This window comes from Megalobrama amblycephala, linkage group LG23 (genome assembly GCF_018812025.1).
Source record: "Megalobrama amblycephala isolate DHTTF-2021 linkage group LG23, ASM1881202v1, whole genome shotgun sequence".
Classification (NCBI taxonomy): Eukaryota; Metazoa; Chordata; class Actinopteri; order Cypriniformes; family Xenocyprididae; genus Megalobrama; species Megalobrama amblycephala.
The window spans coordinates 23,936,418-23,961,745 of NC_063066.1; the positions used below are offsets into that span (position 1 = coordinate 23,936,418).

A 25,328-nucleotide genomic window follows, 5' to 3' on the forward strand; every position below is an offset into this window, starting at 1 on the left:
CCGATATAATAGAACTCTGCGAATAAATGTGTTCACATATATAGCATAAGCAGACGCTCTGAAATTGCTGAAACAGGCAGCAAGGCGATCATGACTGCTATAATATAACATTCTCATATTTATTGCCACAAGTCGTTTTGAGAAAGTTGAACCTTTCACACCAGTTCTGTTTTCATTTGTATTCCATGGAAAACACATTTTCTAGTTCTTAGATCGACTATTACTGATAAAGGAGAAAGAGTTTTGCAAGCCATGTTTTGCTATAGAGGCGGAGAACGAGGAGGAGTAAAAGAAAGAGAGAAAGGCAATAATGTGCACAGACTCTTGACCGGAATGAACAGTTTCTCACCGAGACAGACGGAGTGAATGTGGATTTTAAAATCGCTGTTCCATAACCTCTCCCCCAGCGATTGTTTTTTTGCATCCCTGTTAGATTTAAGGAATTTGTCATTATGGTGATTAAAGTTTACATCGCATCATCCTCCGGATCAACATCGGTAAGAACTTATGACACCGTAATAGTTTTGAGAACATGCGATTGTCAGACATTACAAAATTTTTACCACAACAGATAAGCCAGAATACAACAATTATTACCACAGTTAAGTCATAATAAATGAATGTAGGATCAAACAGTGTAAGAAGAGTCCACAATCTTTGTCTTTTTTTTTTTTCTTTTTTATGATGTCGTTGCTGACGCATATCAAATTACCATATAGTTTTACTGTAGTAACAATAACGATTGACACGAATACTAAATTTGAGCGGAAATTATGGTTATCACGGAAATTATTGTATTATTTATGAAGTATTATAGTCAGACTGAAAACATTTGTTGACTACAAAATCAATATAGCTATATTGAACTACTAAACTCATTTTATTGACTACTGAAACATCAACACTATACTGTTAGAGACTAGTCTTTTGTTCTCAAGAAAATTTAACAGAGGAAAAACACACCACAAAGTCTAAATATAGTGTTGAAGTTGACATTTAACCACTTCCTAGTGTGCTGGTAATAATCACTTCACTTCTACCTCAAAAAAATAAGATGCATATAACTAAAGAGACTGCATAAGAACGCACTCAGAATGGTCCCTACCAGTTTCATTGAGTATGTTTTATTTGCATCTTAACTGTCGAAAAGTTGACAGTTTTCACACATCACACTGTGTGAAATGACAACGCTAGAGGGAGCTATTCCTCCAGCAGGTGATTTTGCTGTAGCACTTCCTAATTTGGTGAGTTAGCGAAAACTTGTGCTCTAGATGCTCTAAGTTATGTAACATCGGAATGACACATCTCATGGTCTTGACTAGTCCATGCTCCAGCTACCAGTGGCATCTCTCTCTCTCTCTGTGTTTCTGAAATGAGGCAAATGCCTCACTCTTTCTGTTTGTTTGTTGTTTTTTAGTCCATTGCAAATTAATATTCCAATTTCTTTTGATGTTGACATTATCAGTAAGAAACCTACTATATTTCTTGTGTTTATATTACCATACTATTTATTAAAACCAAGGATAAATCTCATCAAATTTGTTTAATCGGTTTTTACATTTCTTCAAAAATAACAACTACAATAATACAGTAACACTGGTATACCACAATGTCATAATGCATCTTTAAAATCACCAAGGGAAGCAGAGTGCCTTACTCTTAGATCATCATTTCAAGTAATTTTAAATGTTTCAAATTTATTTTAATTAAGACATGGAAGACAGCGATGATACTGTGTTTGAATCCTCTCATAGGTAGAGATTCCAAGACCTGATATGGATGGGTCAGATAAGGGGAACATCCAAAATGTGTACTGTTGGTGTGTTTCCAGGAACAGGGTTGGGAAACAATGGTTGACATTCAGGCTGATTTGTGGAGCGTAATAAGTGTAATAAGCAAATCATATTGCAATGGAAACTATCACGTGACTTAATGACTGTTGCTATACCTGGATAATCCACAACTGTATTTTGTGATAGTTGTGTGATAGTTCATTGTTTGTCCTGAGTTGTCCACTGTTCTTTCTCATTACACACAGTGATCACATTTTTATCACACACACACTCACAATTGGATGTAGATGAATGCAAACTTGCAAGGATGGGGTTTAAGTGCACTAAATAATTGGAGAAGTCCTGCATATGTCTCCAGAGAGAAGTCTGCTGTTTTCATTGTAAGATCCAGTTATGACATTTTTATTATTAATTATGAAAAAAAAGAAAATGAAACACTGAGTGATTCTGTCAGGGTTATGCTAGTTCTGTTTAGTTTAATTTTGATTTTGTTTTCTCTGTTCTCATTTTGCCTGTGTTCCCAGTGATTGTTAGTTTCCATAGTTTCTCATTAGTTCCACACCTGTTCTTAGTTCTGTTAATTACTCCAGGTGAAAAAAAATTGCATTTTTATAATGTACTTAAAGTGCTCATATTCGCACACTAATTTTGTACTTAATATACTAAAAATTTGGTAACACTTTACAATAAGGTTCATTAGTTAACATTAGTTAACTACATTAGTTAACATGAACTAATAATGAACTGCACTTCTACAGCTTTTATTAATCTTTGTTAATGTTAATTTCAACATTTACTAATACATTATTAAAATCTTGTTGACATTAGTTAATGCACTGAACTAACATGGACAAACAATGAACAACTGTATTTTCATTAACTAACGTTAACGAAGATTAGCAAATACAGTAACAAATGTATTGCTCATGGTTAGTTCATGTTAGTTAATGCATTAACTGATGTTTAACTAATGAACCTTATTGTAACGTGTTACCAAAAATTCTTCTTTAGTACTTCTTAAGATAATCTTAAGAACATCTAAGTGTACTCAACTGTGCTATTTTGAGACACCATGAAATATAAACAAAAATGTGCTATAAACATACTATCTCTGTATTTAAAAAAAAAAAGTAGTTACCACTTGTAGTACTATAAGTGGTAACTAAATACATTATTTCCCTTTCGATACTTCACTCGTACTGCGTATGGGGAAAGGTCTCCTTTTTCCCCGTTACTGAAGCCTTTTTCAATAACGCACTGTAACTGCATCGTCATTGGTTCACTCATAGACAAGTTGTTGAACCAATGACGGCGCGGCATAGCTGCGCGACCTATGGCGACAGAGCGCACGAATATTCCCGCCGAAATGGGCGGGGTTTAGGGCTATATAAGCGGGCGTTTCGCCATAGGATTTCAGTTCTCTCTCCTTCAGCGACGACTTCACATCGCTCCTCGCTGATCTCCGGCTGAAGCCTTCGCCGCCTGGAAGAAGCTCGCCTGGAAAGAAGCTCGCCTGGAAAGAAGCTCTCGCCGCCGTCGAAGAGGCTCCCGCAGCGGACTGCTGAGCTCCCCGAGGAAGAAGTGCCCCATCCTGTTCTCCCGCCCTGAGCTGCGTCCCTCGGCAGATGCGAGCGACCTCATCTCTTTTGGCGGTTCTGAGGACGAGCCGCTTGATGACGTCATGTCTCTCGCGGCCTCTGAATCCGAAGGTTGGGCCGGTGATTCTGACCCCGCCCGCCTTCCCTCGCTGGAGCCCATTGACTGCAAGCCGGGTATCGATGCCGAGCTCTTCCGCATCCTTTCGAAAGCAGTAGAGGTTTTGGACCTCGAATGGGCTCCGCCAGAGGAGCCATCACGGAGCAGGCTCGATGAGTGGTTCCTGCCGGGTTCCCGCCAGGCCCCTTGTCAACGCGCCGCACCGTTTTTCCCAGAGGTTCACAACGAGCTGACGAAGTCATGGCGCGCCCCGTATTCTGCCCGCCTATGTACTACGCATTATTCAGCTCTCACCTCTGTGGATGGCTCTGAAGAGAAGGGTTACGAGCATCTACCGCCCCTGGACGAAGCGGTGGCGGCTCACCTCTGTCCCCCCATGGCTGTGGGTTGGAAAACTAAGAGGGCCCTTCCATCCAAGCCCTGCAGGACCACTTCTGCCCTGGCTGGCAGAGCATATACGTCCGCGGGCCAGGCTGCCTCAGCGCTGCACGCCATGGCTATTCTCCAGGTGTTTCAAGCGAAGCTCCTCCGTTCTCTGGATGAGTCCGGCGTCGATGCACCTGCCTTCCGTGACCTCCGCAGCGCCACTGACTTAGCCCTGCGTGCCACAAAGGCCACAGCTCAGGCCATTGGACGATCCATGGCCAGCCTGGTCGTGCTTGAGCGCCATTTGTGGCTCAACCTGACCGAGATTAAGGAGATGGACAAGACGGCCTTTTTGGATGCCCCGGTCTCTCCTTCTGGTCTCTTCGGGCCAGCAGTAGAGGGCTTTACGGAGCGTTTTACTGCAGCACAAAAGTCGTCTCAGGCTATGCGACACTTCCTGCCTAAACGCCCTAGCTCCACGTCTGCTTCCAGCCGCCCCAAGTCTGCGCCGGCTCAGCAGAACAAAACTGCCCCCTCTACCTCTCAGGCAGCACCACCCAAGGAACAGCGCCATCGTAAGCGCTCCTCCTCGAGGCAACGTCAGGGACCCCGGCCTAAGATTACGCTGGACCCGACGCCTCCTAAGCCCTCCTGATATTTCAGGAAGGAAGAGGATGGGGCAAAGTCTCGCCACGGCCGGACCACCCCAAAAGCACTGAGTTCTGGGAACCATAAGTCGAGGCTACTCGCTTCAGTTCGCCCGAAGGCCCCCGCGCTTCAGCGGGGTGCTTCAGACTTCAGTCAACACGGACGATGTTCATGTCCTCCGAGCCGAAGTCACGTCTCTTCTGAGGAAAGGAGCTATAGAAATAGTCTCCCCTCAGAGAGCAATTCGGGGTTCTACAGCCGTTATTTTCTAGTTCCCAAAAAAGATGGCGGTCTCAGACCCATCTTAGATCTCAGGCTCTTGAACCTCTCCCTCATGAGACGGAAGTTCAAGATGCTAACGCTGAAGCAGATCCTCGTGCAGGTTTGCCCCGGGGACTGGTTCTGCTCGCTGGACCTGAAAGATGCATACTTTCTCATCCAGATAGCCCCCCATCACAGGCGATTCTTGAGATTCGCGTTCGAGGGTGTGGCTTACCAATATACGGTCCTTCCATTCGGACTGTCCCTAGCTCCTCGCACTTTTACCAAGTGCATGAACGCGGCGCTTTCCCCACTGAGACAGATGGGAATCCGGGTTCTCAATTACCTCGACGACTGGCTCATCCTAGCCCAGTCACGAGCCGAGCTGGAGCATCACAGATCCGTGTTACTCAGCCACTTGGAGTGCCTGGGTCTCAGGGTCAACTTTGCCAAGAGCTCACTGCTCCCCAGCCAGCGTATAACGTTCCTGGGTGCAGTTTTCGACTCAGTCCGTATGACGGCTGTAGTATCTCCAGAGCGCGCTCTGGCCATTCAGCAGCTCGCGGCATCGGTCAGGAACAGAGCCTATTTCCCTCTGAAGTTTTTCCAGAGGATGCTAGGGCTGATGGCTTCCGCCTCCCCGATTCTGCAGCTCGGCCTTCTTCGGATGCGGCCTCTGCAGTACTGGTTGAAGTTCCGGGTCCCTCCTCACACCTGGCGGCACGGCCGCCTGCGTCTCAGGGTCAATCAGGCCTGTTTGGCAGCTCTGAAACCCTACCCTGTACCCCGGGGAGGTTAGCAGGCGGTGTCCAGAAGGACGGTGCTCTCAACGGATGCGTCCAACACAGGTTGGGGCGCTCTTTGCGAGGGCAGACCGGCCTTCGGCTCGTGGTCTCACGAGGAATGCCATCTGCACATCAACTGCCTCAAGATGTTGGCAGTGATTCGAGCCCTTCATGCGTTCCAGGCACACCTGACAGGGCGCCACGTCTTAGTCCAGTCGGACAGCATGACAGTGGTGTCATACATAAATCATCAGGGCGGACTTTCGTCCAGCCGCTTATGCGCTCTGGCGAAGCGTCTTCTGGAATGGGCATCACCGAGGTTTCAGTCGCTCAGGGCGACTCACATACCCGGGAGAACAAACTTGGGAGCAGACATGCTATCTCGGAGCAATGTCCCCTCAGACGAGTGGATGCTCCACCCCCAGACGGTTCTCATGATCTGGGAGTTCTTCGGAAAGGCAGAGGTAGACCTCTTCGCTTCAGAAGGCAACTCTCACTGCCCAATTTATTTCTCGAAGGAGGAAGATGCGCTGGCCCATGTCTGGCCCAGCACCCTCCTTTACGCTTTTCCCCCGATCGCTCTGATCCCACAGGTCATCACACGAATCAGGGAAGACAAGCACAGAGTCCTCCTGGTGGCCCCGCTCTGGAGGAGCCAAGTTTGGTCCTCAGAGCTGTTCAGGCTTTCCACAAAAGCTCCGTGGCCGATCCCCCTGAGACGGGACCTCCTCTCTCAGGCGAACAGGACGATTTGGCATCCCCAGCCAGAACTCTGGGCTCTGCACCTCTGGTCCCTCGACAGGAGCCTGCTAACCTCCCCGGGGACGTGCTGAATACCATTTCTCAGGCAAGAGCTCCGTCCACGAGACGCCTCTACGCCCAGAAATGGTCGGTCTTTGTTGACTGGTGTTCTACACGCAACATAGACCCAGTGGAGTGTGACGTATCTCTGATACTGTCTTTTCTCCAGGAGCGTTTGAATCTGGGTCGCACCCCTTCAACGCTCAAAGTTTACGTAGTAGCCATTGCAGCGTTTCACGCTCCTATCGCTGGCCAGTCAGTGGGACGAAACAACCTCGTGGTGCGTTTCTTGAGAGGTTCTAGGCGATTAAATCCTCCTCGTCCTCTCACTGTTCCCACCTGGGACCTCTCTTTGGTCCTCAGAGCTCTTAAAGGGCCTCCCTTTGAGCCACTGCGTTTAGCTGACCTCAGGCCCCTGACACTCAAAACCGCTCTGCTACTTGCACTAGCATCGGTTAAGCGAGTTGGTGACTTGCAGGCCCTCTCCGTGAGCCCTGCATGCCTTGAGTTCGGGCCCAACGACTCCAAAGTCGTTTTGAAATCTAGGCATGGCTACGTCCCTAAGGTGCTCTCGACTCCATTCAGAGCACAGGTTATTTCCCTCTCACCGCTTCCTCCCTCGTCGGACGAGCGAGAGTTGGAACTACTCTGCCCTGTCAGGGCATTAAGGACCTACGTTGATCGATCACAGCTTTTTTTAGCAATCTGATCAGCTCTTTATCTGCTTTGGTGGCCGCACCAAGGGGTCTTCGGTCTCAAAGCAACGTCTTTCGCGTTGGATAGTCGACGCTATTGCTCTTTGTTACTCCTCTATGGGCCTTGACTGCCCCATAGGAGTTAGAGCTCACTCTACTAGAGGAATGGCTTCCTCTTGGGCCTGGTCTAGTGGAGTTTCGATTAAAGACATCTGTGAGGCGGCCGGCTGGTCTTCGCCGTCCACTTTTGTCAGATTTTATCATTTGGACGTCCCGACCTTACAAGCTCGGGTCCTCTCGGTATGATCCAGCGGCCTCTATCGAGCTCCGCTTCATGCCACTCTGGGAGTTAACTCCCTTTTTGTAGTGTAACGAGGGTTCGACGGCTCCGGCCTTCTCACTTGTCCTCTGGTTCCCTCACAGTGCCCAAGACAAGTCCAGTCATTCCCTGCCGTGGCACGGCGCGGTTGAATTCGTTCCCCATATGCAGTACGAGTGAAGTATCGAAAGGGAACGTACTCGGTTACTAACGTAACCTCGGTTCCCTGAGATACGGAACGAGTACTGCGTTACATGCCGTGCCACGAGGCTGCGGCTTCAGTATCGTCGCTTCAGTCGAATGACCTGAAATCCTATGGCGAAACGCCCGCTTATATAGCCCTAAACCCCGCCCATTTCGGCGGGAATATTCACGCGCTCTGTCACGCAGCTATGCCGCGCCGTCATTGGTTCAACAACTTGTCTATGAGTGAACCAATGACGATGCAGTTACACTGCGTTATTGAAAAAGGCTTCAGTAACGGGGAAAAAGGAGACCTTTCCCCATACGCAGTACTCGTTCCGTATCTCAGGGAACCGAGGTTACGTTAGTAACCGAGTACGTTATTACTCCTATCACCTGCGTCTTTGCTTTGTTTGTTTTTCTCTTTAAAGTGTTTTTTGTTAGATTCTCCTCGTGTGCACTTTATATAGACACTCATTATAGAAGACTGAACACAGAAAGGATTATTTAATATGGATTTACCAGCTGTCCGCACGCTCTGTTTAGAGCAGGAATATCACACCCTCGAGGACTAGAGTCTTTTAGGCAGCATTTACACTTCTTGATGATCAATTCCGATTTTGTGACTATATCCGGGGTTTTTTTGGACAACGTGCTTACATTTCTTTTAAAAGTGACCTATCCGATGTCTGCATTTTACACTGCACTTGGTGAAAGGAACCAAAATAGCATATATGACATCACAAATCAATTTCAATAGTACACTGAGTTTAATTTATTGACATGGAATTCATATAGAAACCTTTTTAATGCAATAATTACATCCATACATCGAAATAATACAAATTCTTCACGACAGTGATTATGTACGCAGCTCCACTGGAAGTGTGCAAGTGGAATGTGGAATAAGTGGTAGATATTTATTAAACATGGCACAGCTTCTGGGTTTTAATCTGTCGTTGTATAGTTTTTTTACTCATTAAAACCAAATGCGTTCATCAGTGATTGTATATCAAGGGCAGGAACATGTTTGTGTGCATTTTATTTAGTAGTTTCAATGGAACGAATGGGTAGAGTCTCTGCAATGGGGATGAAGTCCGCGTCTGTGCATGAGTCGCCGATCTGTCCGCAAGGGAGGAAAAAAACGGAATTGGGTCACTTGAACCATGCAGTGTAAATGGGTCCTTAGATCTGGCATGCCTTACCAACTTCCTTGATTGCTCCTTGTGTGTGTTCTATTTGACCAGCTTGAATGAGTGGTGTAAGGTAAGCCTATCAAACGATGGTCCTTGAGGGACATTTGTGGAGTGGGTGGTAGTGAACAACGGATCAGCGTTCACCATCTGCCCCGCTGAGGAGGACATTCACCAGCCCCTCTCCGGTCCCAGAGCCCAGCCAGCCATCTCTTACGTCATTTACAGATGAAAAGCCTGAGCCAACCGCACACAGGAAACCTGAGCCATGCCACAATGCTTATGCCAGAGCCAACGCCTGAGCACATCATCACCCTGAAGCCCAAGCCCAGCAGTCAGACCAGGTGCGAGAGCCGGCAACATCGTCCGTCCTAGTGGGTATGGAGGAAGGGCATGGAGGAAAGCCCCGCATACACTCCCACCTCTGAGGGTGAGCTGCACCTGGCATCTGCAAAATATGATAAGGATTTGGAAAGGGATATCCCCCTAAGTCTTAATCGCTGTCGGTCCCACCCAGCTCCAAGTCTCCTGTGTCTCCGCTGGTCCTGCCCAGCTCCAAGTCTCCTGAGTCTCCACTGGTCCTGCCCAGCTCCAAGTCTCCTGAGTCTCTCCTAGTCTCGCCCAGCTCCAAGTCTCCTGCATCTCCACTGGTCCCGCCCAGCTCCAAGTTTTCTTCTTCAGTGATGGTCCACACTGTGGCATGGATCCACCTCGGGTCCTATGGCCACCTCTGCCCATCATCCAGTCTACTCCACCTTGGGTCCTCGCCGCCTTGGCTACACCTGGGACCGTTGTTCTTATGGCTCCACAGAGCTCCTTTGTCCCTTCTGCCCTGCCTTGGTCACTTGTCCCTCTGCCTACACCATGGACTTTGGGCCTTGGTCTATGCCTTGTCATTCCACCCCTTTGGCTCTGTCAGGGTCTGCCTTGGTCCTCAGTCACACTGGCTCCGCCTCAGTACTCTGGCACCCTGGCTCCACCTCAGCTGCTTGTTGCTGTGGTTTTGCTTTGGCCTCCAGTACCTTCCCACCACCATTTCCACTATGGGCCTCCATCCTGGCTGTGCTTTGGGTTTATCACCTCCCTGGCTTCTCCCTCTGTCACATCTGCCATGGTGTCTCTATCTGGGGAGCTCCAGTGCTGAGAGTGAGGATAGATGAGATGTATTTACCCACCCGTACAGCTTGTGGTCTACCTGTCAGGAAGTTGGAGATCCATTGACGCAGCGGCAGGCTGAGTCCCAAGACCTCCAACTTAGAGGTGAGCGTGGAGGGAATTATGATGTTAAACGCCGAACTGTAAGTCCACAAACAGCATTTTTACATAATTCCCTTTTCTGCAGTCCAGGTGGCTCATCGTGGTGTGGAGAAGATGAGCAATGGCGTCCTCAGTGGAACGGTTCTGGTGGTATGCGAACTGTAGTGGATCCAATGTGTCTGGTAATGATGCAGTGATGAAGTCTCTGACCAGTCTTTCAAAGAACTTCATCACTACTGAAGTCAGAGCTACAGGGCGGTAATCGTTGAGGCAGGCAGGCAGGCTGGGGTTTCTTCGGGACAGGAACAATGATGGACTTTTTGAAGCATGAGGGGACAACAGACTGTTCCAGTGAGAGGTTGAATATCTCAGTAAACACTGGCGCAAGCTGGTCAGCACAGGCTTTCAAAACACAACCTATAATACCATCTGGTCCTGCTGCCTTCCTGGTATTCACTCTCTTGAATGCCCTCCTCACGTCATGCTCCGAGATGGTGAACGTGTTTACCTCTCCAGCTCTCTCAGCATGCATGCCGTTTGTGCCAATAGCGCCGCTAACGTGGTTAGCTGCAGCCTTGAATCGAGCGTAAAAGATGTTCAGCTCGTCTGCCAGAGAAGCGTCCGCATTTCCCATACTAGGAGATGATGTTCTATAGTCCGTGATGTTACTTAGTCACTGCCACAGGCACCTAGTGCTACCGTGTTGAAACTGTGACTCTAGTTCCTCCCGTAGCACCGCTTTGCTTCCTTCACCGCTCTGCGCACACTGTAAGATGCAGCCTTGTAGTCCTCCATGTCCTCACTAGCGAGCCCCACATTGTAGGCAGTGGAGCGGGATTTCAAATCATCACGGATGGTTTTATCCACCCACAGCTTCTGGTTGGGAAATGATCTGATGGTGATTTTCTGCACCGTATCAACCGTTAGTTTCCCGATGAATCCCACAACCGCTTCCGTAAACATGTTGACATCGTCAGAGCTATGCCTGAACATGTCCCAGTCTGTGTCATCTAAAGTGTCCTGCAGCGGCCACTGATTGGTTAGTCCAGCACGTGACCTCCCTCTGAACCGGGCCTTGCTGTTTTAAATAGAAGGGCCGACATTTTATGGTCAATAGTTCCAGATTTGGTGTGCAGGAGCGTAGAAGAGGAACAATACTCACACTGTCACACCAGCGACTGTTCACCATCAAACACACTTCACCTCCCCTTAACTTCCCCGACTCCAGTGTTCTGTCCATGCGGTAAACCAAGAAAAACTCGGCCGGCTGGATAGCGTGGTCCGGTACAGCTGGGTTCAGCCATGTCTCGGTGAAGCAGAGAAGGTTGCAGTCCCGAATGTCCCTCTGGAACTTGACCCTTGCCCCGAGGTTGTCGAGCTTATTTTCCAGAGACTGGACGTTGGCTAACAGGATACTAGGTAAGGGAGTGCGGTGTGCGCGTACCCTCAGCCTATTCCTCAAGTCGGCTCGTCTCCCTCGCGGATGCTGATACAAGTCACGTCCTTTGTTCCTTCTTTGGATTCCACTCGGCCAGCATGGGTCCGGGTTTAAAAACTGCAAAAGGTGAGTATATTGTACTTTAATAGATAAAAGAGTGGCTCTGTCATATCTAATGATGACCATCTTGTTTAAATAAAATGGTATCAATGTAAATAGAAATATAAAATAACAAACAAAAACATAGCCGGAGCAGTCGCGAAGGCTGCCGACCTCACGGCACCTTCTCCGCCCCTTTTTGAGACTTTTTTCAAAAGCCTAGCGACAAATCTAGCAACTTCTTGGACAAACCTTATCTAGATTCCATGACTTGCCCACTTATCTATGTTTATATTAATATAGATCAGTGGACTCAGTGGCCAGTATGATGTCATCTAGCGACATTTAGCGACCGGTTTTAGATACTTTCAGCTGAAAGCAATTGGTCATGCTGGATGCAATATAAGAGATATGTTTAGTTCTGTTTAGTTTCATTATGTTTTGGTTTCAGGTTGTGTTTAACTGTGATTATTCCTGTGATCTCCTGCGTGTTTGTTTTGTTTATTAATAAAGTGCTTCTGTTAGATTCTCCTCATCATTGTGCACTACTCGTTACAGATTCATCTATAAGATCTATAACATGCATTTAGAAAATAAATAGGATAAATGTTCATTTCATACCTTTACATGGCTAAAGCTTTTGAACACAAAAGTATTTTCACAAAATTTGATATACATATGTAAGAGCTTAGTCTAAATACACAATTTTGATAGGGGTTGGCCACAACAATCAAAAACATGAAAAATGACTTTAGGTCTTGGATTTTTTTTCCAAATAAAAACAAAACTAGTGCAGGAAAATTCTTAAGAGTCCATAGGTCAGTAATTATCAAAAAATACATTTCACATATGAAATACCCTCTGTTATTGAGGGCATCAGAACTGGTGCCCGTCAATTTTAATGTGTGATTTAATCTTCTATTTCTCTCAGATCAAGAAACAGCAACAGGATGTCATGGGCTTCTTGGCAGCCAATAAGATTGAGTTTGAGGAATGTGACATTGCAGCTGATGAAGACAACAGAAAATGGATGCGGGAAAATGTTCCAGAGGATTTCCGACCAGCCACAGGGAACCCTTTACCACCTCAGATCTTCAATGAAGAGAAATATTGTGGGGTATGTACACAGAAATATCATGTGTTAGGGTAATACAGTAGCTCTCAACACTAGTCAAACATTATGAAATATTCTGGGTTAAATATAACCTAAACTGTTTGGACAGTATCTGTGACATGCTGTCAATAACCACAGAAAATCTTTTCAGCTCATCCCTTGTAAAAACAAGCAAAAGCCCTTTAAAAGGTCCACTATGCAGGGTTTTCAGTTACTGTTTCTAAACACAAGATTCAAACTTGGCCTCTCCTCATGGGCAGAACATTGCCAGAAACCACACCCTCTCCCCTGATACAATATATCAGTTGCACATGCAGCCAGAGTTGCCAAGTCTGTTGTTTTCCCTCAGAATTAGGCTACTTTTAAACTGTTGCCGTGGGTTGATTTTTCCATCGTGGGTTAAAGCTACAATATGTAAGATTTCAGTAAAATATCCAAAAACCTCTAGGCCAGTGTTATATATTTTGTTCAGTTGAGTACTCACAATATCCCAAATGTTTCCAACTATTTGTAAATCATGAGAAAATAGCGAAAAATTGTAGAAAATTTTAACCAAGAATATGGGACGTGTATGGGAGTTGCCTGTCAATGGCGTCATATCCGCATTACCCTCAGTTTCCTGTTTTATTTTGTAGAAACCATGGAAACACTAAAGACGCTTTAATATATTACCCCCCCGGTTTCACAGACAAGGCTTAAGCTAGTCCTAGACTAAAATGCTTGTTTGAGCTATCTGAACTGAAAGGAATTTCCACTGACATATCTTAAAATATGTCATTGCAATTTTTTTGTCTGAAGATGCACACCAGTAATGTTTTTATTTCTAGGGCATGTTTATAAAAGATACTTAAATACCCTAATTGATTAAATACCCTAAACTAAGGCCTAAATTAGTCTAAGGCCTAGCTTAGTCTAAGCCCCATCTGTGAAACATGCCTACATGTTTTATTAGACAAGGGAACAACTGTTTGGTTATAGACAGAAAACGAATTATTGTTATATAGTTCAACACGTTTAGTCTTATCTAATTTTCTTGATTTTCCGAGAGTGCCATGTTTTTACCATGCCTCAGAGAAAAACACTATTTTGTCAAGTAGCTAAGAAATACAGCATTTTCTCCATCAAGTCAAGTCAAGTCAAGTCAGCTTTATTTATATAGCGCTTTTTACAATGCAAATTGTGTCAATGCAGCTTTACAGTGATAACTGGTATATAATTTTGGCTGCACAGCAGCTCTAAAAGAATAGTGTCAATGCAGGCAGATCAAAGCACTGTTGAATATCTAATGTCAAGTCAAATGTCAAGTGTCCCCAACTAAGCAAGCCAAAGGCGACAGCGGCAAGGAACCCAAACTCCAACAGGTGACATCAGGTGGCAAACAGGTGGCAAAAAGGTGTTAAAAAAAAACCTTGGGAGAAACCAGGCTTAGTCAGGGGGCCAGTTCTCCTCTGGCGAACAGTGCTTTGTTACGATTCAGGTTTCTATTATAAGTCCGATAGGATCGCAACATTCAAAGTATTTATTTCAGTTCCATCCAGTTGAGGATTGTATTCATCACACCGGTATGGACGGTTTGTTGAGGAGCTGTGCCACTGGTTGTCGTGTCGATGAGGCCTTCACAATGGATGATCTAGTTGACTCAATCTCTGCTGATACTACAGGGCTGCATTGTGGTTGTGTCAAGGCGCCGGTCCTCGGTCTCACCTGGATACGGCCCGGATCCAGTTGACTACGGTAAACCTTGGGATAAACAGAAAGACTATTATTAGCATAGATGCCATTCTTCTTCTGATGTAACGAGTACATCTGGTGTTATAGAAAGTGTTCCGGTTCCTGCTGACCTAATTTATGCAGCCTAATAATCCTTTAACGGATTTGAAAATATAAATTGATGGTAACACTTTACTTGAAGGGGTGTGCATAAGACTGACATGACACCTTCATAATCTTGACATGACACGTGTCATGAATATGAAGGAGGTTTTATGCATGTTTATGACAACTGTCATTAAATGTCATTCGCTCAATTATGTCATTTTTAATGCAAACATGAAATTGTTTGAGATGTCTTTATTACGACAACTTGACATAAACCAACACATCATAACCTGTCAATGTCTTTGTCATGACAACTTGACATTAGCAAAACATCATAACCTGTCATAAACATGACATAGCAGATTAATTATCAAACTTAAAAAAACTACTTAGCTTTATGGGTTAACATTACATTACATTATTTTGGTAACATTTCAGTATAGGGAACACATATATAAACGATTAACTATGACTTTTCCCTCAATAAACTCTTAATTTACTGCTTATTATAGTTAATTGTTAGGTTTAGGTATTGGGTAGGATTAAGAATGTAGAATAAGATCATGCAGAATAAGGCATTAATATGTGCTTTATAAGTACTAATAAATAGACAGTATTTTAGCCATATGAATGCTAATAGTAATAAGCAACTAGTTAAAAGACCCTAAAATAAAGTGTTACCATTATTTTATAACAGTGTCATCTTTTTTATGAAATTTGAAATGGTCTATTATCTGACCTTCTGTTGGATGAAAAAAAAAAAAAAAAAAAACATGAAATGAAAAATAGTCATGACACTGTTATAAAATTATTTGTCAGAGTTTTGTCACTTAATGACATTTTAATGACAAGTTCAATTTGTACCACTGTACTTGAGCTCAAGATAGATATTTATGACACTATTATAATGGCCTCATGACAGCCAATGTCAAAACCAACCACATGACAGTTTAATGTAATGTTAACCCATAAAGCTAAATGATGTCAAGTTGTCATGACAAAGACACTGACAGGTTATGATGTATTGGTTTATGTCAAGTTGTCATAACTCGGACATCTCAAACAATGTCATCTTTGCATTAAAAATGACATAATTGAGCGAATGACACTTAATGACAGTTGTCATAAACATTCATAAAACCTTCTTCATATTCATGACATGTGTCATGTCATGATTATGAAGGTGTCATGTCAGTCTTATGCACACCCCTTCAAGTAAAGTGTTACCAAATTGATAATGTGTTATGTGTATGCCAGGTTAAAGAGATGCGTTTTTAGTCTAGATTTAAACTGAGAGAGTGAACAATGCTAGGAAGGTTGTTCCAGAGTTTAGGTGCCAAATAGGAGAAGGATCTACCGCCTGCGGTTGATTTTGATATTTTAGGTATTTTCAGCTGGCCTGAATTCTGAGATCGCAATAGACGTGAAGGACTATAATGCTTTAAGAGCTCACTCAGGTACTGGGGAGCTAAATCATTTAGTGCTTTGTAAGTAATTAGCAAGATTTTAAAATCTATACGATGTTTAACAGAAAGCCAATGCAGTGTTGACAGAACTGGGCTAATATGGTTCTAGTAGTTCTAGTAAGAACTCCAGCTGCTACATTTTGTACGAGCTGTAGTTTATTTATCAGGCGAGCGGAACAACCACCCAGTAGAGCATTACAGTAATCTAGCCTTGAGGTCATGAATGCATGAACTAACTGTTCTGCATTTTTCATTGAGAGCATATGTCATAGTTTAGATATATATTTTAAGATGGAAGAATGCGGTTTTACAGATGCTAGTAACATGGCCTTCAAATGAAAGATTGGCATCAAAGAGCACACCCAGGTTCCTAACTGACGACGAAGACTTAACAGAGCAGCCATCAAGTGTTAGACAGTATTCTAGGTTATTATGTGAAGAAGTTTTTGGTTCAAATATTAGAATCTCTTTTTTTTTTTCTGAATTTAGTAGTAGGAAATTACTGGTCATCTATTTTTCTATATCTGCTATGCATTCTGTTAATTTTGTGAATTGATAAGTTTCGTCAGGGCGCGAAGAAATATAGAGCTGAGTATCATCAGCGATGATACAATGAAAACTAACGCCAAGCTTCCTAATGATATCTCCCAAGGGTAGCATGTACTGAGTGAAAAGCAACAGTCCTAGTACTGAGCCTTGTGGTACTTCATATTGAACTTGTGATTGATATGACATTTCTTCGTTTACTACTACAAACTGATAACGGTCAGACAAGTATGATTTGAACCATGACAATGCAATTCCACTAATGCCAACATAATTTTCAAGTCTATTTAAAAGAATATTGTGATCAATAGTGTCAAATGCAGCACTAAGATTCAGTAACACTAATAGAGAGATACAACCACGATCTGATGATAAGAGCAAATCATTAGTAACTCTAATGTGAGCAGTCTCAGTACTATGGTATGGTCTAAATCCTGACTGGAAATCCTCACAGATACTATTTCTATCATACAATACATTTTAAAATTAATTGCATGCCATTTATCAACACAAGCCATCCAGCATTTATTAATATGGTATTTTAAAATCAATCTAGCTTACTGCAGTGAGCAACAAGTGTCTCACAGCAGCTGCTGAGCGAATGCACAGAGTAATGTCATAACATAATTTAAACACAAGTCAAATGTCTCTAATATGATAAACAGTGCTGTGTTACCTCATACGCTTGACCAGAAGAAGCGACGCCGGCGACTGCAGCATAATAAAAGTTCTGCTGCTCTTGAGGCGTGTCATGTTCGTCTCTCATTAGCAATCTCTGCAGCGGCCTCGTTCAGCTCCAACATCACTCGGCCCTGTGCTGCTTCATATTACAGTAAGGTTAATAACCTCATCCATGAACATGATTTCTACTCGAGTCCCATCCCAAAACTTTTCCCCCTGCTGTGAGGTGAAAACAACATTTCCCAAGATTCTGCACTCAAACTCCATGATATCAAGCTACACCATTATAAAATTGACTGTTATTCCCTGTAAGAAGTAATTACTGTAATTTCTTTCTTACTTTGGAATTTAATGGATGCTTCTCTGAAATGAGACACCCTCAATGATGTATGTGGTGACATTTTGTCTTTCTTTGAAGCCTGCATCCTCTGTAGTTCACTTTACCTCCAAAGGATGCAGCCTTCAGCCTGTCCTAAAATGACATCAACCTAATACATACCCATTGCTTTATATGTCCTTAATGTTAAAGTGCATATATTATGTTCATATTTTTTGTTGGGTCTGCTAGAACATATCCCAATTCGTCGGTACATCAGAACTGAACCGATGAATTGGGATATTGCATGAGAGCCCTATCACCTTCGAGTGTCTACTAAACGAGCAAATGCATATTGGCGTGCAAGATTTGCATCTCGCGCACCGCCCCGTGGGTATAAATACGGAAGCGGATGCCATCGCACTCTGTCTTTCGTTTCAGAGCCAAACAGTTGTTTTGTCCCTGCAAAGATCTCCTGCTGTGCCTACTACAAAGAGCCTCTTAAAGAGAAAGAAGCCTTTGAAGTATTGGTGTGATGGCACGCTACAGCAGCAGCAGCAGCCGCAAGGTCACGAGACCTCAACTGCTGTTTTCACAGCATTGTTTTTTTTCTGCCTTCAGTGTGAGAAGGGTTGCGATTTGAGTGAGCATGCAACTGTAGGCTGCACTATTTCTTGCAGTTGCATCGCGGCTGTTCCCTGTGTTCTTCAGCACTATATTAAGACCTTTTTTTCCATTTCTCCTAAAAGCAACGTGTGTGACACTGCATTTTTTTCAAGCCGGGCGACCAGCCGTTTCCTTTGGGGCCCCTGCTGATGACCAGATGTCGATCACGGCACCGTAAAGTTAGCTTCAGTCATCCGGGGCCTTCGCAAGTATGTGTTTCCCCCAGTGAGTCTACTTGTCAGGGAGGACGAGAAGCAGGTCTTATTAATTGCGCTGTACTGGCCCAACCAGACCTGGCTCCCAGAATTCATGCTCCTTGTGACAGCCCCTTTTTGGCCCATTCCTCTGAGGAAGGACCTGCTTTCTCAGAGACGGGGCACCCTCTGGCACCCACATCCGGACCTCTGGAAACTCTATGTCTGGTCCCTGGATGGCACACGGAGGTTCTGGATGGTCTACCCCCGTCGGTCGTAGACAACATCACTTCTCCCTCTATGAGGCACCTCTATGCGTTGAAGTGGAACGTGTTCATTGAATGGTGTTCTTCTCTCCAGGAGAACCCCGAACTTGCTCGGTCAGGACAGTGCTTTCCTTCCTGCAAGATGGGTTGGAGCGAAGGCTGTCTCCCTTCACCAACTGTATGTTGTCACTATTGCCATGCATCACGATGTAATTGAAGGTAAGTCTTTGGGAAAGCACGACCTGATCGTCAGGTTCCTGAGGGGGGGCGAGGAGATTGAATCCTCTTAGTTTGCACTCTATACCCTCTTGGGACTTGTCCGTGGTGCTCACGGCACTGCGGAGACAGCCCTTGCAGTCAGCTGAGTTAAAAACCCTGTCACTTAAGATGGTTCTCTTGGTCACATTGGCTTCTATCAAGAGGGTAGAGGACCTGCACACTTTTTCGGTCGACAAATTCAGCCCAGGTGATTCTCACATTATCTTCAGACCCCGGCCAGGATATGAGCCCAAGGTTCCTACCACTCCTTTTCGAGATCAGGTGGCGAACCTGCAAGCGTTGTCCTCGGAGGTGGCAGACCCAGCTCTGCCTCTGCTCTGTCCCGTGCTTTGCATACTTACATGGACAGAATGCAGAGCTTCAGGACCTCAGATCAGTTGTAGATATATGTAGAGCTGTGGGCTGGGCAACGCCTATCACATTCACTAGGTTCTATAGCCTTTGTGTGGAACCGATAGCCTCCCACGTACTCGCCCCTTGTGGCCAGTAAACGCCAGAGCCCCTGTTCTAGTGTCCGCTTGCTTGCCATTCCCCTCCCTTCTGACTGGATAAGTGCACTCATTGCTCCAGTAAGTTCCCCAGTTCCCGAACTCTCTAGAGTTCCTCCATCACCCCTTGCAGCCTCATTGTCTGATGCTAGGCCTAGCACTCTTAGGCACCGCTACCTGTGTTTGGCTGGGTGCTATATGTTGTGACCCCTACGGCGGTCCCATATGTGTATTCTTCGACAGTAAATCCCCACGGTGAGCCCATGTCTTTCCCTTGGCAGAGGCCGCTCTGCTGTCCCTGCCAGGTGTTGTCTCCCTCCGTGTTGGGTGGAGCCACCCCAGGGACATTCCGTACATTTCACTGCCCTTGATTGGCCAGTCCGTATATGTGTCCTTCTCATGTTACCTCCCTTCGGGCAGGACATGGTCTCCGCAGCGTTCCTTTCCTCTGGAAGGGCACGCTTTCCTGGTTATTGTCCAATAGTCTCACTGTGCGGTTCATGCAGAACAGCAGTGCTAGACTTCTCCGCGTTAGCCTGGTCCCTTCCTCCGCCCCAAGGTGCGGCAGGATTCAGAGGCTTATGCAAGGCGCTGGAAGGGCCAGCAAATTTTGGCATTTTATTAGGGATCCCAATTCGTCAGTTCAGTTCTGACGTACGTCAAATGTGACCAACTGAAAGGGAACGTCTCAGTTATGTATGTAACGCTTGTTCCCTGAAGGAGGGAACAGAAATGCACGTCCTGAGTGCGATTGCATCCACTTCCGTATTTATACCCATGCTGCAGGGCAGTGCACGAGATGCAAATCTCGCATGCCAATGTGCATTGGCTTGTTTAGTAGACACTCGAAGGTGATAGGGCTCTCATGCGATATCCCAATTCGTTGATTCAGTTCTAACGCATGTCTCCATTTCCTCCTTCAGGGAAAGACTCTTTTTCTCATACTGTACATTGCTGCATCACCTCTTTTCACCCTCTGCCTGAAACACCCTGTTTTAGTTCCTGTATCTTTAAAGCCCGCCATTCCGAAAAGTTCAGTCTGCTCTGATTGGTCAGCTGGCCCAGTATGTTGTGACTGGTCAACTGCTTAGAGTGTGGAAATGGAAATGTAATGCCCCTTAAACATGGTAACATAGCTAAATCATGAAAATAATGGCAGGACTACAAACGAAGCGATTTAGGCAAGTGTTTCTGTTGGAGACATTAACTTTGGCATGTACTTTGTGCTTTGTGACTTTTGGGTATCATTTGCATGCATAAGCAGTTATATTAGACACTAAAGAAAGGGTAAAAAAAAGCATAATAGGTGCCCTTTAATGAAACAATAGAAGAAGAGAAAATTACTCACTGCTCTTGACTGATTAACTTTAGTAGCTTTAATAATGATCAATGTATATTTAATTCATAAAGATTACAGGGCTTAAATTTTACATTTGATTATTCAGTTTCTGTGTAGTACAATTTTTGTACCTGAATACTACTGTTAGACCTACCTAAATAGCTCTGTTTATTTCAGTTATTGTATTTAGCCCATTGCTTATAATTTGCTTCTTTGTTCTTATTTTCAACGACAAAAATTAAATAACTATATTGTGATATATCATTATCAATTTAAAAATGAATAATATTTTTAATAAGATTTTGATTAAATATCTTACCCTTAATTTGAACCATGAAAGTTTTGGGTCTTACTCTATTTAGTTAAATAACAACAAACAAACAACTGAAACATTCTTCATAATATCTTCTTTTATATCTCCCAGTAGAAAGAAAGCCATATTTGTTTGGAACTACATGAGGCTGAAAAAATTTGGACAGAATTTTATTTTTTGGTTGAACTATTCCTTTAACAACATGTCACAGATTTAACCTAGAATAAGAGAAAATAGTTGAGCCGAATTGTACAGATTCCTTTCACACAGAGGATGTAGCTTTCAAAATGAATCTATTTCAGTATATTTCAGTGTTGAGCAAGGCACATTTCTGCATAGGTAATTTTCAGATATCAGATGAACTGCAGTCTTGTGTTTTGACTGATTTAAGCTGACTCAAGCACAGACTCTAAGAACTAAGCAATGCTTTCTTTTGCCATCTGCTCCCTAAATGATGCTTCTGTGCTCCAGAACTATGAGGCATTTTTCTATGCCCGTGAAGACAATGCTGTGTATGCGTTTCTTGGCTTGACTGCGCCCCCAGGTTCAAAGGTATGTGTTGTGACAGACATAAAGGGTTCTTTATTCCCACCTCATGTGTACTGTATGCGTCCGCTCTTAGGAATGTAGTTTGAATGCTAAGTGTCCCATCTGATGGCCTTTGTTTCATAGACATGCTCTACTCTTTCTTCCGCTGTACAGAACAGGGGCCGTATTCACAAAACATTTTATCTTACCACTAAGAATTCTCCTAAATAGCAGTAAAAGTTTTTAGCTAAGAGTTTTCTCTTAAAACCTATTCACAAACCTGCTGAGACAAACTTTTACTAAGGACTAGACTGAAGTCTTAAGCTAAGAGTAAGGGCGGGGTTGACCTCGTTGCTATGGAGTATACACACAGTGATTGGCTGATGGGGGAAGAGTCAGCGATTTAATCATAGAAATATTTTAGAATGAGGTGTCATGTTTCCATATTAAAATAAAGGTTTTAAAATACAAATGTTGCCATATTCAAATAAAGGTTTTAAAATGTAGGCTAAGTGTCACTAATTAAACTATACAATTAATTTTCCGCCTCTTGGATGTCTGCATCTCAAGAGAATGCAGAATTCAAACGACAAATTATGTTTTATAAACAAACTTTGGGAAGAACACATTCAAACGGTCTTTCTAATCAGCTCAAGAAGAGGAATAAATACACAGACGAGAGCCGACTCACCTATAGTTACTTTGACTAACGTTTCACAGATTTAGGAGCTAGTTTTAGCGCTAAAATGCTTTGTGAAATACTCTTAGAGCAAAAATAATTTGGCGATTTATGTTTTGTGAATATGGCCTCAGGTTCTCACAGCTGATTTGAACTAATCCAAAGGCTTTCTATGTGTTTCTTCACAGGAAGCAGAAGCTCTGTCTAAGAAAATGCAGATGTAATCTAGAGAATCCGTTCCAGCACAGCTGCTGAACTCCTGCACTTTCTGATTTCGGATGATTTTCTTTTCTTTTTCTTATCTGTTCATTTCTTTCTTTATCTCTTTCTTTCTTTCTTTCTTTTTTTTTGCATCCATGAAATTATACGATGAGATGGAATTATTTGTACCCTCAAAAGCCCATTATTAATTCACTGTTATCTGGCTATTCAAGTTAAATTCTAGTCCTCCAAATACACAAGCAAAGATTTTTCAAGATTTGACAGTTAAGTAGACCGCTATGTTTGTACTTGAATGTTCTTGATTATTTATATGGTTCAAGTTCCATTCAATCAACATCCATATATTGCAATGATAGTTTCCTTTTTTTTTTTTTTTTTTTACTAATTGATTTATGTGTATGTTTCATACTGCATGTTTTGCCTCAAGTATCCTTAATGTCTTAATAGAGTACCTTCTATTATAAAATATAACAGGCCTCCCACTTGCAACAGCGCTAGTCATATTTTCAAATCCTCATGTTTCATTACAGTTGTACATATTTTCTTTTCTAAGATCATTGTAACACGTAATAAGAACATTTGATTTTTGATATGAATGTATTCTGTAGTGAATCTTTTTAGAGCTACAGTAATTTGGCAGTCTCTACCATGGTAAGGCCTTTGTTTACATTATTACATGGCTGTATTGTACAATGCCTGTATTTTATACAACAGTTATCTGCCATCTGTCTCTCTCCATCTGATGCATGTCTGATTTCAGTTTTTACCATCACTTTGGCGCTAATTTCAGAATCTTGATGTCAGTTTTCAAAGCTCTAGACATAAAACTCAAAACAGTCTTCAGCTGTAACAGGCCGTCTAATATTCACAACATTGCATTGCGCATTCATTTCTTTAAAGATGCCTTACACTTGCAGAATCATTTGTTTATCATCATGAAATACTATAGGAACATTACTGTTTTTCTCGATTGCTAACACAGTTATACAAACCTCAAACTGTCACGTCAAAATCAAATATTTTAGTCAAAAATATATTAGAATCAATAAACATAATAGAATCAAACTTTGGCCTCAAATGACACCTAGCAAATACACAATAAGTAACTAGTTTACACTTCAGTGTCTATTACAGTATACAACATAAATGAAAGAGTTCAGGTACTATAAAATACAACAATGAGCTTTGGGTAAAAATAATTTCATTACACTAATGTAAAGTGATTTTACAGTATATGAAAAACACTGGAGAAGAAAATGTAAAATACAAAAGTATTGAATATGAACTCGGTATGCAACACAACACAGTAAACTGTGAATTACAGCACAGTAAAAAATAAATGAATAAATAAATTCAGCATCCTCTGCACCTTCTGCCAAATTTCATTACAGAATACATAGCAGTTTCTTGAAATTCTGACAAAAGACTTTCTCTGCCTCCCTTAGGAAGTCGTCTCTGAGTTCTGCAAAAATGCAGGACATGTAAAAAATGTGTTGAACGTCTGGAGAAATGTGTCTTTGTTATGAGAACTGAATGAATGGTTTGGGAAATTGTGCCAACTGAATCAGTTACAGTGTGTTCGCAATCAAGAAAACCTCTAATTCATATCATCCACACACAAGATACTGATAGTTGTTTGTACAATCATTTAACATTGTTGTGCAATATATATATGATAGATATTTCATAATGGTACTACACATAAATACATCATTGTAAAAGAATTAGTAGAGAGAATATTAGAGAATATTACAGTATTGATGAAATACAATCAAGTCACAACATCGGTTAAATATCCTTGAATCAAAGAAAAAATATTACAAAATTTTTATTATTTTGTACTTAAGTACAATAAAAATTCAACTGCAGTGTTCCTCACATGGCTTACTGTAAAAAACAAAATTGATAACTGTAATCTGTTGGTTACACATACCTACATCTATTGAAGCTGTATCTATAGAAATCTATCGAACTACCAAATGATTGATTGATTGATTGATTAACCTTTAAAATCAGTTGGATTAAATGGACAAATTATTAAACTGAACGAGAAGAGATTCAAATAAAATTTTTGATATAATTACTGTAGTATTATGAAAGGCAGTTACTGTGAATGAAAAGTAATATAGATGAACCACGTATTTTCTGCTGATACTTTGCGATTTTGTACTAACATAATTGACATAAATATGCTCAAATCAAAGTGTATATCTGATTATCTGTTGTGGTGTGACTGAGTTTTAAAAAAATACTACTTGTTTGTGAAAGTAGTACCAAAGTGATGTAAAACGTCAATGTCAGTGGAAGAAAATGAGAATGGTTTTGTTATTTTCAGTTAGTTGTCTTTATAATTGCAGACTAATGTATAGTACACAGAATACTGCATACAGATAAAAAAAAAAATGTATATGGTACAATGCATAATATACAAAAATAAATGTTTTAAACTAAACAGATGACTGAATCTGATTACCTGGATGAAATCTCTCATCTTACCTAGCATTTTAACTAAAAGACCTGATGAAATATGACAGAGGAACACAATTAAATGCAGTGCACGCTTGAATGTCGATGTGTTTCATTTTACATTTAAAAGAAAATCTGCAAGGCACTCAATCTCCAACAGTGTGCAGAATTATTTTATTGGGTGACAAATGTTGATACTAGCCCCACTTGTCAATGAACACATTTCATTATCTTTTCTGACTTTGCCAAGCCAACCTTCATTCCAGCAAAGCATCCCCAAAGTACTAATTACCAACATCTGTTCCCTATCAGCACCACCATCAGTCACTGCATTTCAGGGGCTGCATCCTCCGAAGTTCACATTTGAAGGCATTTGTTAGATTGCAAAGTAAT

The 25,328-nt window shown here is 42.7% G+C and overlaps 1 protein-coding gene across 1 annotated transcript; it reads left to right on the forward strand.

Annotated features, from left to right (window-relative positions):
- Positions 1–133: 133 nt before the first annotated feature.
- sh3bgrl (SH3 domain binding glutamate-rich protein like) lies at positions 134–24,921 on the forward strand. The gene is made up of 4 exons (XM_048175835.1): positions 134–497; positions 12,486–12,671; positions 21,512–21,592; positions 22,436–24,921. Exons 1-4 carry the CDS (start codon positions 453–455, stop codon positions 22,469–22,471), a joined length of 348 nt encoding a protein of 115 aa, XP_048031792.1. The 5' UTR covers positions 134–452; the 3' UTR covers positions 22,472–24,921.
- The last annotated feature ends 407 nt before the right edge of the window (positions 24,922–25,328 follow it).

Excerpts from the sequence above, each read along its gene's own strand:
- sh3bgrl (XM_048175835.1), top strand. The coding sequence starts at position 453 with ATGGTGATTAAAGTTTACATCGCATCATCCTCCGGATCAACATCG. Across the intron at positions 498-12,485 it reads CATCCTCCGGATCAACATCG|ATCAAGAAACAGCAACAGGA; the intron begins GTAAGAACTTAT and ends TATTTCTCTCAG. Across the intron at positions 12,672-21,511 it reads ATGAAGAGAAATATTGTGGG|AACTATGAGGCATTTTTCTA; the intron begins GTATGTACACAG and ends TCTGTGCTCCAG.